The following is a 12,096-nucleotide window of genomic DNA, read 5'->3' on the forward strand; positions in this document are numbered from 1 at the left end:
AATGACATCAAGTGACCATCAGCGATACAAATAATGTGCCTACAAGCTTCGCATAGCCACACCAAAACCTCATTGACTGCTAGACATTATAACATGTTATTGTTTTTAACAGATGAGATCCAGATGCAAAAAGAAGGCACTCGGAGAGCGTATGCCTCTGCTTGGCAAGACAACTCCCAGCTGTCCCCTCCTCATGTTACATCTGAATATTCATATTCTGACTCCTAATATGGTTTTCAAAATATATTCACTGTTTTCCCCCCTTTAATATCGGAGTAAAATCACAATTAAAAAGAAATATTTTGGGAGGAAAAAGCGTCCCCCTAATCCCCCGACTTGTCCTGCTGCTGTTCCCCCCCGAAGCTATCTGGCGCCCCCTATAGGAGGCCTACCCCACACTATAAAGACCAATGATCTACAACGGGTCACTATGAAAGATCACACAGCTTATTGTTTTTTATGTAGTTTTACTAAACGGCATTTCTTGACTACAATTGAGAATTAATTTTCCTTTTTTTAGCAATTGTCGCCATTTTTAGCAATTTTAACCAGTTCAGCCTACTTTATCTGATTAAGTGAGTTTGATTGTTTTAGCTATTTTGAGTTTTTACCATTTTTTGTAATCATGTAGTCATGTTCATGCCATTTTAGTCATTTTAGCTCTTAGACCTGTTTTTGCTCCATTGTTTGTTTTAGTTTGTTTTTTTAAAGCCAATCCTAAAACTTTTTGTCTGGTTTCTAGCAATTTGTAGCTTTTTTTTAAGTAGCAATTTTAGTCCTTTTAACAATTTTATCGTGGAGACTCTTTTTTTTTTTAAAATAAGCCAGGTGTGCAAATCAAATTTAAAAATGGTAATTGGATGATGGTTTCTCAACATATAATTTTGAGAGCCAATACAGACGAAATAAAGAGCCACAGGTTGCAGACCCCTGATCGAGACAGTTCAGGGTAAGAAAACAAGGGCATTTGTCTGCCAAAAGCTTGAACTTTTCTCTTTGTGTTAGAACAAATGGAGATCATCAAAGTGAAATGTTACAAATCAGCACAAATATTCAATCAGTATTTTTTTTTCTTCTTTAAAGCAGCAACTACTAAAGTATAAAGGTATTTGTCTTTTTCGTCTTCCTTTGAAAGACATGCCCTATGCTTTTACTGCATTTACAGGAAAGGCACCTTTCTCTACGAATGAATACAAATGTAGTTTATTAAAGAGTTTATTGCATGAAACTTTGATCAGTGTGTCTGAGGTGGGTGTGCAGACATGACTTAACAATACCACTTCACATTTAACTTGCATTTAATAATCACCGTTGTCTTTTCTCCTTTTTTTAGTCATGCTCTGTGCTTTCACACTGTGCCCTCTAAGTTACATTTGATATAGCACAGATCTATTCTTGGAGCTTCGATAACGTTTCCTTCTGCTCTTTTTGTTAACCCAGAGCATGGGCAACCTTACCTTCACAATCATCTGCATAGTGGATGGAAGTAAAATGACTTTGAGCCTGATGGCAGAAAACCTAGGAACCTCCAGTAAGCAGCAGTCTGAGAGCAAAGTGTTGAGTTAATATGGGTCTAACAGCTCTTTAAGATATGACGGAGCCTGGTTGTTAAGAGCTTTATAAGTCCTAAATTGTATTGTCGATTTCTCAGGGAAGAGATACCATTACTGGAGAGATGAAATCTCTCATGCTCGATCCCGTCATTACTCTCGCTGCGGCATTCTGAATCGATTAGAGACCTTTTGAAGTTATTGGGAGATTTTGATAACATGGAATTTCACAAATCATGTTTTTGGCTTCAGTGTGATTTAGCGAGTCAAACTGCTGCGGTCAAACTTCAGACATCTTTCTTTGTCTTCCCTACTCACACACACATGCTCAGCTCAATCCAGGTCAGGTATTAATTAGTGCTCAGTCTGTTTTGCAGGTGCAGAATAAAGGGATGGATGAACTCAACTGTATTTTTTCTAATATGGTTCTTATTTGTATTGTGACCTTTTTGGTTTAGAGCTATCTGATGATCACAATTTGGAAGGGAAATGTCGCTTGTTTGCTGAAAAGTGAAATCAAATTTAGAGAAAAATTTCCAAAGTCTTCTTCGGGTCCACACATTGTCCTGGATGAAACAAAACGTGGTACATGTGGCTGACAGAGTGGCGACTCCAGATCCACTATGCAGCTTTCAATAAATCAGAAGAAGAAACTTGGTAATCTGTTGCCGCTCAGCAGTTGTATGTGCTTGTGGCGGCTTTGCTCTATCGCGTGTGATTAATCAATGTGAACTCAGCGATTGTTTAGAGTGTGGCGGCCAGACTTCGTCCCCGCTGCCTGTATGGAGGCCAAGCAGCATTAAAAATGGCTTAAACACTTTGAGTTGAGCAATGAATATTTCCACGGTGACTATTTCCATGGTTTTAACACACTCCACAACCTGAACTCAGCCATTCATCCCCCCATCCCTTCCCTCCTCGTCCCTCCAGACCGCCGGATCGTCGGCGCCGAGACCTTTTTGGCATTGCCAACGCCACCTTCACCCGCCGCAACCGGCTGCACACCAACAGCAGCGTGGTCCCTCCGGTCCAAGCGGCAGGTAACAACAGCGGTGTCACCGAGCCGGAGCAGGCAGAGCGGGAGTTCGAGTTCGTGGAGCAGGCAGTGACGGAGCGCGAGCTGCAGATCTCCGGCCTGCAGCCATTCACGGTTTACCGCATCGACATCCACGCCTGCAACCGACAGGTTCAGCGGTGCAGCGCAGCAGAGTTCGTCTTCTCCAGAACCAAACCTGCAGGTTAGAGACACACCTTTAACCAGCCAAAGGAGAAAACACTGCTGGGATTGTTTCTTTCCTCTTCTCTAACTCTGTTAACATTTTCCACCTGTGATTCTCCAGAAAAGGCCGACGACATCCCGGGCAAGGTGACCTGGGAGGGCCATGAAGACTGGGTGTTTCTGCGCTGGCCGGAGCCGCTTCACCCCAACGGACTCATCCTCATGTACGAGATCAAGTTCAAACTGGCTGCCGAGGTGAGCTGCCATGACACTGACAACTGGAAACAGAAATACATCTAGAACATATTCACAGCGCTTTACCTGAACATGCTTGTGCTTTCCTGGACTTTTAGGGAGTAAAACCAACCTCCTCTTTATGTGCACCATACACATCTATAACTTAATCGGCTGCTTTTTTTTAAAAGCCAGACGTACAAAACATGTAACATTTTTCCATTTTAACATTATTTTTCTGGGAATAAATATTTCACAGCTCCTCCAGGAGTAATGATGATCATAGAAATGGAGCGTGAATGGCAAATCATAACGTGTTCACATGGCGTTTGTTACATTACCATTTTTGGAGCTACACAAAAGGGGGCGTGGCCACACTTGGCCCCCGAGACGCTCGTCTCCCATGTTTGGTGTAGAGCTTTACTGATGCAGTGTAACTTTAAAAAAAAGCAGGATCTTCGTCATTCGATTTGGATTTTCGCTGAAACATTGTCCATACTGAGGTCTCTCTGTGTGCGACAGACGGAGAAGCATGAGTGTGTATCTGGTCAAACATACCGAGGTCAGCGCGGCGTACGGCTGTCCAACCTGAGCCCAGGAAACTACTCGGTCAGAGTGAGAGCCACGTCGCTGGCTGGTAACGGCTCCTGGACCCACAATGTGGATCTCTATGTGGCTAAACGTAAGAAAAATACAATTACGTGACGTGTGTTTGCGTATTTGATGTGTCTGCTGGTCTAATCAAAGACTTTGACCCAACAGAATATGAAAACGTCCTCTATGCCATGATCTTCGTTCCCATCGCCATCGTCATCCTCATCTGCATTCTGGCTGGCATGCTGATTGTCCTCAACAGGAAAAGGTGCGCACAGAGCAAATAATACGAATTTACATAACCTAAAAGACACATAGACATTTCTGATCCTCGTTTTCTGTGACTGAGCTCTTTGAGAGTTTTTGCTTTCTGTTCGGCAATCTGCTGATCTGTAAAAAGTCAGGAAGGTCTGGAATAATGGCTTTAATTATACAGTACATCACATCTGCAAATTGTTGTTTCTCAGGGAACATCACAGCAAAATAAAAGGAACTATGACGTGAGATCAGTTTATCTCATCTAAACGAGCACCAGCAGAAACTTGTGTTAATAAACCTAACCTCCTGCGTTTTCTATCTGGCTTTACTGCTAATTCACCAGCTAGTAAAACTTGACCAATGACTCACTTCTTTAATTTGCCAAAAAAACTACAATTACAGAACCACCTGAGGCTTTGATCTGGATTACCTCTTGATGTCATAATAGTAGGTAGTGTTGCGACATTAGACAAAATCAATTGTAGCTATCATTCAAGGTGATTAAATATGCACGTGTATTTAAAAACAAACACTTCATGAAAGATACCTCACTTAAAGTGTGGCTCAATGAGTTATTATGGCTCCATCCTTTATATTTCACTTTTCCAGAGTTCCTAGGGAGCTAAAAGTGTGATGAGTACGAATATACAGAACACCGTTCAGTCTTTTCTATATGAAAGATTAACACTTCTGTTTGCGCAGGAACAGCGACCGGCTGGGAAATGGTGTCCTCTACGCGTCGGTCAACCCGGAGTACTTCAGCGCAGCAGAAAGTGAGTGAGACGTTAGAGAATTGCAGACTGAACCAGACGTGCAGGTGCAGCTCGGTGTGCTAACACAAGGGCCTTTGTTCTCCATACAGTGTACGTCCCAGACGAGTGGGAGGTGGCGCGGGAGAAGATCGTCCTGAACCGCGAGCTCGGACAGGGCTCGTTTGGAATGGTGTATCAGGGCCTGGCCAAGGGCGTGGTCAAAGACGAACCGGAGACCCAGGTCGCCATCAAGACCGTCAACGAATCGGCCAGCATGAGGGAGCGCATCGAGTTCCTCAACGAAGCCTCCGTCATGAAGGAGTTTAACTGTCACCACGTGGTACGAACACATAGAGATCACTGAGAGGAGCCTGCGTGAGCCAGAGGAGAGATGATCTTAATGAATTCCCTTTTCCTCCGTTTGTTGCAGGTCCGCCTCCTGGGAGTGGTCTCTCAGGGCCAGCCCACTCTGGTCATCATGGAGCTGATGACCCGAGGAGACTTGAAGAGTTACTTGCGCTCTCTGCGACCAAAGGAGGTAACTTTACAAAAGATTTGGAAGGACAGTGTTAATAAGTATGTTCCCCTTTGGCTTGTAGATCAACATTCATCAAACCGTATTGAATTTTATTCAGATTTCTGTTAGACGAACAAAACCTGCATCAAACCTAAATCTTGTGCATTTCAGGGTAAAACTGTGTAAACCAGTTCAGGAGCAACATACAGCCCAATTTCATCTTGAGTAACCGATAACATAGTGCTGTAATAACCTTAAATTTAAACTTTAAACTTTCCTTTGTTGTAGCTCAGAATATACGTGAGTAAAATGTCTATATTTTTCAAAATTCCAACAGTCTAAACATAAAGCCAATTTTAATGCAACTTTCTAGTGGAAAAATACAGTCAAAAGTCCTAAAAAGCGTTTATAACTATTGCATTATGGTTGTTTTTACAAACTCACCCTGACGGCATGACTTTGAGGCTAGTTCGATAGCAAAGTGTTGTTTTGAGTCCGATAATTTTTTATTTATATATTTTTTTTAAATCAATGTTAGAAATGTTTACAATTTGCGTGGTGGTTTGGCGGCTGGATTGGAGCCTCTTGCTGGACGGTTTTGGCCTGCGAGCCTCGGGTTTGACACCCCTGGTGTAGACCGTTTTCATAGATCAGGATTATAAAGCAGACCATTTTCTGCATGTGCGCTTTGACCAAAGTATGTTAAGTTATAGTTCCTGTATTCCAGTATTCCTTATTGTACGTGAACATCCAATTATTAGAGAAGACATAAGAAATATCTCATCTTCATAAAGGGAAATTATTCAGATATAAAATGAAACGCATCTACCGTCCAAAAAGGCAAAATGAGTGAAGGACAGCAAAGAAAGAATAGAAAAAATAGAAGCTGCACTGTTTTAGACCAAGTATTTGAGGGTGTTGAGGCTTGAATCATTCTTTCCAATGGATATACATATATCATTATCAGGATTAAGGAATGTTTCAAAGTGAGAGGCTGATATTAATTTACCGACATGCCACAGTCAGAGGAATTAAAATCATAGTAAATGTAGATTCTAGTCATAAAAATGAAATATAATTTTACTGCACAGTGAGTTGTTGTGACTTGGCTTATTGCACAGAACTTTTGATGGCAAAGTGTATATATTTAATAACATCTGCATTATTCCTGTTTAGGACAAGTAACTATAATTTTCAAATTTACGTCCAGTATATCTAGTAAGTGGTATTGAGTGTCTTTCGATGCAAATAACACATAATACTGGAGGATTAATAGAAATGTGTTTGATTTTGATCAGTTTTGCACCTTGTAATCGATTTTTTTTTATTTTATTTTTTTTTAAATAACATGTCATGGTGTTGATTTAAATTTCCAAATTGAAAAAGTTCAGAAAATTGCTTCAAGAACTCATAAATTCCTTCTTTTTGGAAATTCCAATGTATTTCATGAGTCACCTATAAAGAGTTAAAGTCTGTTTCCTCGCTCTCATCTATGGCTTCTCCGGTGACCATGAGCGATGGTTTAGCTGTTGCTTGGTAATGACCAACATAAACTATTAGTGATGATAAATCTCCACAACGTCAGAGATTTTATCAAGTTTTCAGTTCCTCCAGGAAGGATTATAGGTTTTATCTCAAAGATTGCAAATTGAATTTAGCAAATTGATGATGATCACATCAAAATGATTACAAGTGGGGAGAAAAAAAGTTTAATATTGACGTCAGATGCTGTGATGATCCTTAGTTTATTGTTGATTTTCCCACTGTTATCTTAGCTGAGCTTCTATGAGAATAAAGGTTATTTGGATTCCTTGTTTCAGAGCAGATTTTTTTTGTTGTTTAGAAGAAGAAAAATACTCAAAGTGGCTTTCTGATTATTGAGGCTTTTTTTATATGATTGAAAATGTTCCTTGGAACTGAAACGGGAGCAGTGTTTACGAGCAGCCGTGGAGTTGCTGACTGTGCAGACGATCAGATTTGACTCCTCCGGAGAAGGTGAAGTTCTTCCAGGCTCACAACAAGTTTGTGCAGCTTGGAGAGTTTTGGTTAATCCTGCTCGAAGACGAGACAATCGCCCGAGTAATCCTCCGAGGAAAGAAGCGAAAGGAGTTCAGGGACGAGAGCGATTCTTGTGCGATTAAGAAGTCACTCAGCAGACGGACGAGTGCAGATTAGGTGCGGGGTTAGAGTTACTTACCCCCGCCTTGTCTGTGTGTCTTTCAGCAGCAGTGGTCGAGCCTGTCGCTCCCTCCCCTGAAGAAGATGCTGCAGATGGCGGGGCAGATCGCCGACGGCATGGCTTACCTCAACGCCAACAAGTTTGTGCACAGAGACCTGGCAGCCAGGAACTGCATGGTGGCCGAGGACTTCGCTGTAAAGATCGGAGGTAACGTCGGTTGGGAACGTCCCCGTTGCGTGCGAGTGATGTAGCAGGCTAGACATGACGTTAGTGGATTACCTGCGAAGTGAAGACGACCCCGAAGGCACGACAAGCGTCAACATGCGTTCATCTGAAGACCCGAGCTGCTCTCCCGTCCTGCTTTACAGGACATTCCACCTGAGATTTACAGATATACAGAAGTATTACAATACTTTATTGTCATCGTATGTCACATGATGGCGGTTTGTGTACCTTTCCACATGAATATTTCTTTCTCACAACACACACACACACAGACACGCATTTCATACCTTACAGGAACCTTACAGTCGATACTACACACACACTTACAGCTACTTGCTTCATATTAACTGAACATTGAAATAAATCTAACCCTAAGTTTATTATAACCATAAACACATCATCTAAAAGAAATAATGAATTTCTTCACGTGGACCTCTTTTTTTCTTTTTTTTTTTTTTAATCCTCTAATACCACATACCCATGTCAGGGCACTTTTACGGAGAATAACTCAAGAACCAAAGGCGAGGAAGAAGTTTCCCACAGAACCAGAGAAAGAGATTTTCTGCCGAGTTAGTTTCTGGTTGTAAGAGAGGAAAAGAAAAGGAGGAGTCAGACAGCACATTAAAGGTGTGGATTGTTCCAAAGGAGAAGTGGATTTAAGGTCTTCCAGCACTTAGAACCTATAGCAGCTTCACAAGACACTACTCCTTAGTGACCGGACCCAGCCACAACTGTAAGCTTTATTAAACAGAAAAGGTTTTTTCTGTCCCTCTTGGCAGATTTCGGCATGACGCGAGACATCTACGAGACCGATTATTACCGCAAAGGCGGCAAAGGTTTGCTCCCGGTGCGCTGGATGTCGCCCGAGTCTCTAAAAGACGGAGTCTTCACCACCAACTCAGACGTCTGGTGAGCAGGCGCACAAACAAGCACACATGTTGGCTGAGTTGGCTGCTCTGCACCGCCGCCAGAAAGTGGGTTTTGATTAGGGTTGTGATGATGAACGACGGCGTTCTGTGCCACCGCCGCTGCGCAGGTCGTTCGGGGTCGTGCTGTGGGAGATCGCCACTCTGGCAGAGCAGCCGTACCAAGGCCTGTCCAACGAACAAGTGCTCCGCTTCGTCATGGAGGGAGGACTGCTGGAGAAGCCTCAGAACTGCCCCGACATGCTGTAAGAGTCACACACACACACACACACACACACACACACATACACACACACACACACACACACACACACACACACACACACACACACACACACACACACACACACACACACACACACCCCATCTGTCGGTAGGCATAATTCCTCCACTTTGCTGGTCGGTTCCAAGTGAAGAGTGATGATTCACTCTGCCGAGGTCTCCGAACCGCCGAGTCGACTGGATTCTCAGTCGGACTCTTTTTCGCCGAGTTCCTGGCGCGTTTTCTCCATAACACAAAACAGCTTCGGTGAGAGTCCACATGAGGAGAGCTGTGAGCGTGGCAGACAAATCGAGCCACCAAGAAAAACAATGAGGATGGACGAGATGAAGTCATGAGGAGAACAAATGTTAAGTTGGTGGGATTGTTTGTTCTCTCAGCTGCCACTGAAAACAATACTGTTTACACACAGTTACTCGGCTAAACGTATTGTACGTATTCACTATATGACCCGAGGTATTTTGGCTTTTTTTGATTTGTACATCCGAACAAGGGTCTTTCCCTTTGTCTTGTGGTAGAGAACTGCAGCAACGATCTGACTTACAATGAATAGAATCACTCTCGTAGATGATGGTAATGTATTCATGCCTTGGGAGTTGTATTTCTTCATAACAGTGCTCTTTCTCTTGTCCAGAATTTACACAATCCCTGCTTGTTTTTTTTTTCCATCACATGTACACGTTGAAACAGCAGAGTTAAATCTGATTCCCCCGGTGAAGCTGTGTTCATTCTGTGCCTGTGCAGGTTCGAGCTGATGCGGATGTGTTGGCAGTACAATCCCAAGATGCGTCCCTCCTTCGTGGAGATCATCGGCAGCGTGAAGGACGAGCTGGAGCCGTCGTTCAGAGAGGTCAGTTTCTTCTACAGCGCCGACAACAAGCCGGCCGCCGCCCCGCCGCCGCCGCCCCCGCTCCACCTGGAGAAGCTGGAGGACATGGACGATGTCCCGACGGACCCGGCCCCTCCCCCCACGCAGCCCCAGCAGACCGCGGCCCCCCAGCAGACTCCCCCCTCCCCCAGGTCAGAGGCCCCGCCAGGCCCCTCGTTAGCCCCCAGCTCCCCCTCCTCTCCTTGCACTTCCAGTGCCGTCATGGACAAGCAGACGCCCGGCCAGCAGCAGCAGCAGCAGCCGCCGCCGCCGCCGCAGGCGGCCAATGGGCTGTCGGGGGCGGGGTCAGGTGGCCCCATGCGGCCGTCTCTAGACGAACTGCCGCCGTACGCACACATGAACGGAGGACGCAAAAACGAGCGCGCCATGCCCCTCCCACAGTCCTCCGCCTGCTGATCGGACCCCCAACATACGGAGGAGGAGGCTCCTCCTCCTCCTCCTCCTCCTCCTTGTTTCTCTTGGTTTATTACAGCAAATCCAGCCAGGAGTGTGAGCGAGTGGCGCAGACTTGCGGGAGAACGGAGGAGACTGTTGATTGGTTGGTTCTGCTGTATCTTCACACTCCGTTCACACTCGTCTAGTTTGGTTTCTACCCGCTGGCTATCGGACTCGACGCTGCCCCCTGGCTGCTGAGTGGATCACACGCCCTTGAAATTTCAAAGAAAGAAAGGAAAAAGGTATAATGTGGTGGGAGGGGGGGGCTCTCGCTTTCTCCTCACAGCTGAACTTATTTTATAAAATTGACATTTCTTACTACTTCTTTTTTTTTTTTTTTTTACATGTTCCCAGGCGGGGGCTGGGAGGGGAGAAACAAAAAGTGTAGGCCTTTACAGACGACCGGCGTTTTGTTCGCTTTGAACGGGCATTAAGGGCAGAACGGTGACGCATATCTAATGAAGAAGAAGCACTTCAGAGAGGACGGCCTCGGGGAGGGGGCTCGGGGAGGGGGCTCGGGTTCGTTGGCGTTCAACCGGGCGGAGGAGAAAGGTCGACTCTGCCAAATTTATTGCCAAAATTGTTTTGTCAGATCTTCTCATCCGCGCTCTTCTCGCCCTGTAATCCCCAACATTTACTCCAGTCCGGCGATCGGAGGGGAAACTCCATGTTTCCCGATCAGTCGATCTGATATCGAGCCACATCTTCTCACAAAGTGCTGTTCCGATAACTCGCCAAATACAGACGCAAAAAGAGAAAAACAAAAATCCTCCACCGAGCGAAGACTGATCAGAGGCGTCCGTCTTGTATACAAACAGGTTTTTTTTTTTTTAGACTAGCCACTACTCTCCAACATTTACAGCATCTCTTACGTGGGCGGAGCATTTATGTACACACCGAGTCATTTGTGTCACTTTTTCTAACTTTTCTACGGTTGGAGACATCCATCATGTACAGAAAGAAGCTGCTATTCCTTATTTCTCTTGTGGGTGTAATATAGTCGATATCTATATATTAAAAAGAGAAAAAAAAAAAACTCCTTCAGGTCGGATCTTCGAGCGTTTCCACTACAGTCTTTTTTTTTTTTTTTTTTTTTTTTTTAAATGCTTTTGTGTAAAAGTGTATCTGAGCTGGTTTTGTTTGTGTTTTTTGTGTAAAAGGTACAAGAATTTTGCCTTGTGTTTTGAAACACCGGTTACTTCCCCCTCTCTCTCTCTCTCTCTCTCTCTCTAACTCTCTCTAACTCTCTCTAACTCTCTCTAACTCTCTCTAACTCTCTCTCTCTCTCTCTCTCTCTCTCTCTCTCTCTCTCTCTCTCTCTCTCTCTCTCTCTCTCTCTCTCTCTAACTCTCTCTAACTCTCTCTAACTCTCTCAAACAAATCTCAGGTCAAGGAGAAAAGTTAAATTCTTTTCTACTTTCCTTTGTGTGTGTGTGTGTGTGTGTGTGTGTGTTTAGTTTTTGTTTCGTATGTGTTGTCGTACCTGAAGGCGTCCAGCCTGCGTTAAACCTCGTGTCCGAACTGAACGTCCCTCCCGACTATTTTCTCAAAGGTTTTGTTCGTCACGATTTCATTCAAGAAGACGTCCAGGACGGGTCGGATTTTGTGGTTTTGGAAGCACCGATACGAGCTGTACTATGAGTTGTACTCTTAACATGGAGCGACGGTGAATTTAAAGAAAATATCAATTCATTTTTTTTGATTCAATCTCACTCTCATCTGCCCATTTTCCTTTTCAGCTCTTGAACAATTTGCCTGTAAACTTTGACAAACTGCCAGTTGCCTTCAGCTCATGTTGGGAGTGAGACCGGGAGGAAAGGTTTAGATAATCTGCTGCTGTGGACCGCTGCTCACAAAGCCGCGAGAAGAATTCTCTCTCTCTCGCCAGACGCTTTGATGCCCGACTGATTTAAGCGGTTCATTTTGCTGTGGGTGTCTAAATTAGATGGATTATAGTTAAAACTTGGCATCTTGAGTACAACTTAAGCTCGGGGAGTTTTTTTTTTTTTTTTGCTCATAATAAGGAAACTGGAGATTT

At 44.1% G+C, this 12,096-nt stretch overlaps 1 protein-coding gene across 1 annotated transcript in view; it reads left to right on the forward strand.

Moving 5' to 3' along the window:
- Nucleotides 1-10,806, forward strand: part of LOC308106646 (insulin-like growth factor 1 receptor) — a 59,273-nt gene extending 48,467 nt beyond the window's left edge. Inside the window, exons 11-21 of the mRNA XM_080458504.1 lie at nt 2,481-2,788; nt 2,891-3,024; nt 3,526-3,685; nt 3,766-3,865; nt 4,558-4,628; nt 4,718-4,947; nt 5,038-5,145; nt 7,348-7,510; nt 8,308-8,437; nt 8,565-8,699; nt 9,479-10,806. Coding sequence (XP_080314630.1) covers nt 2,481-2,788; nt 2,891-3,024; nt 3,526-3,685; nt 3,766-3,865; nt 4,558-4,628; nt 4,718-4,947; nt 5,038-5,145; nt 7,348-7,510; nt 8,308-8,437; nt 8,565-8,699; nt 9,479-10,019 — 2,080 coding nt within the window. The 3' untranslated portion in view covers nt 10,020-10,806. The remainder of the gene's footprint in view (nt 1-2,480; nt 2,789-2,890; nt 3,025-3,525; nt 3,686-3,765; nt 3,866-4,557; nt 4,629-4,717; nt 4,948-5,037; nt 5,146-7,347; nt 7,511-8,307; nt 8,438-8,564; nt 8,700-9,478) is intronic.
- Nucleotides 10,807-12,096: the final 1,290 nt, after the last annotated feature.

Source organism: Lipophrys pholis (genome assembly GCF_963383615.2).
Source record: "Lipophrys pholis genome assembly, chromosome: 2".
Taxonomy (NCBI): domain Eukaryota; kingdom Metazoa; phylum Chordata; class Actinopteri; order Blenniiformes; family Blenniidae; genus Lipophrys; species Lipophrys pholis.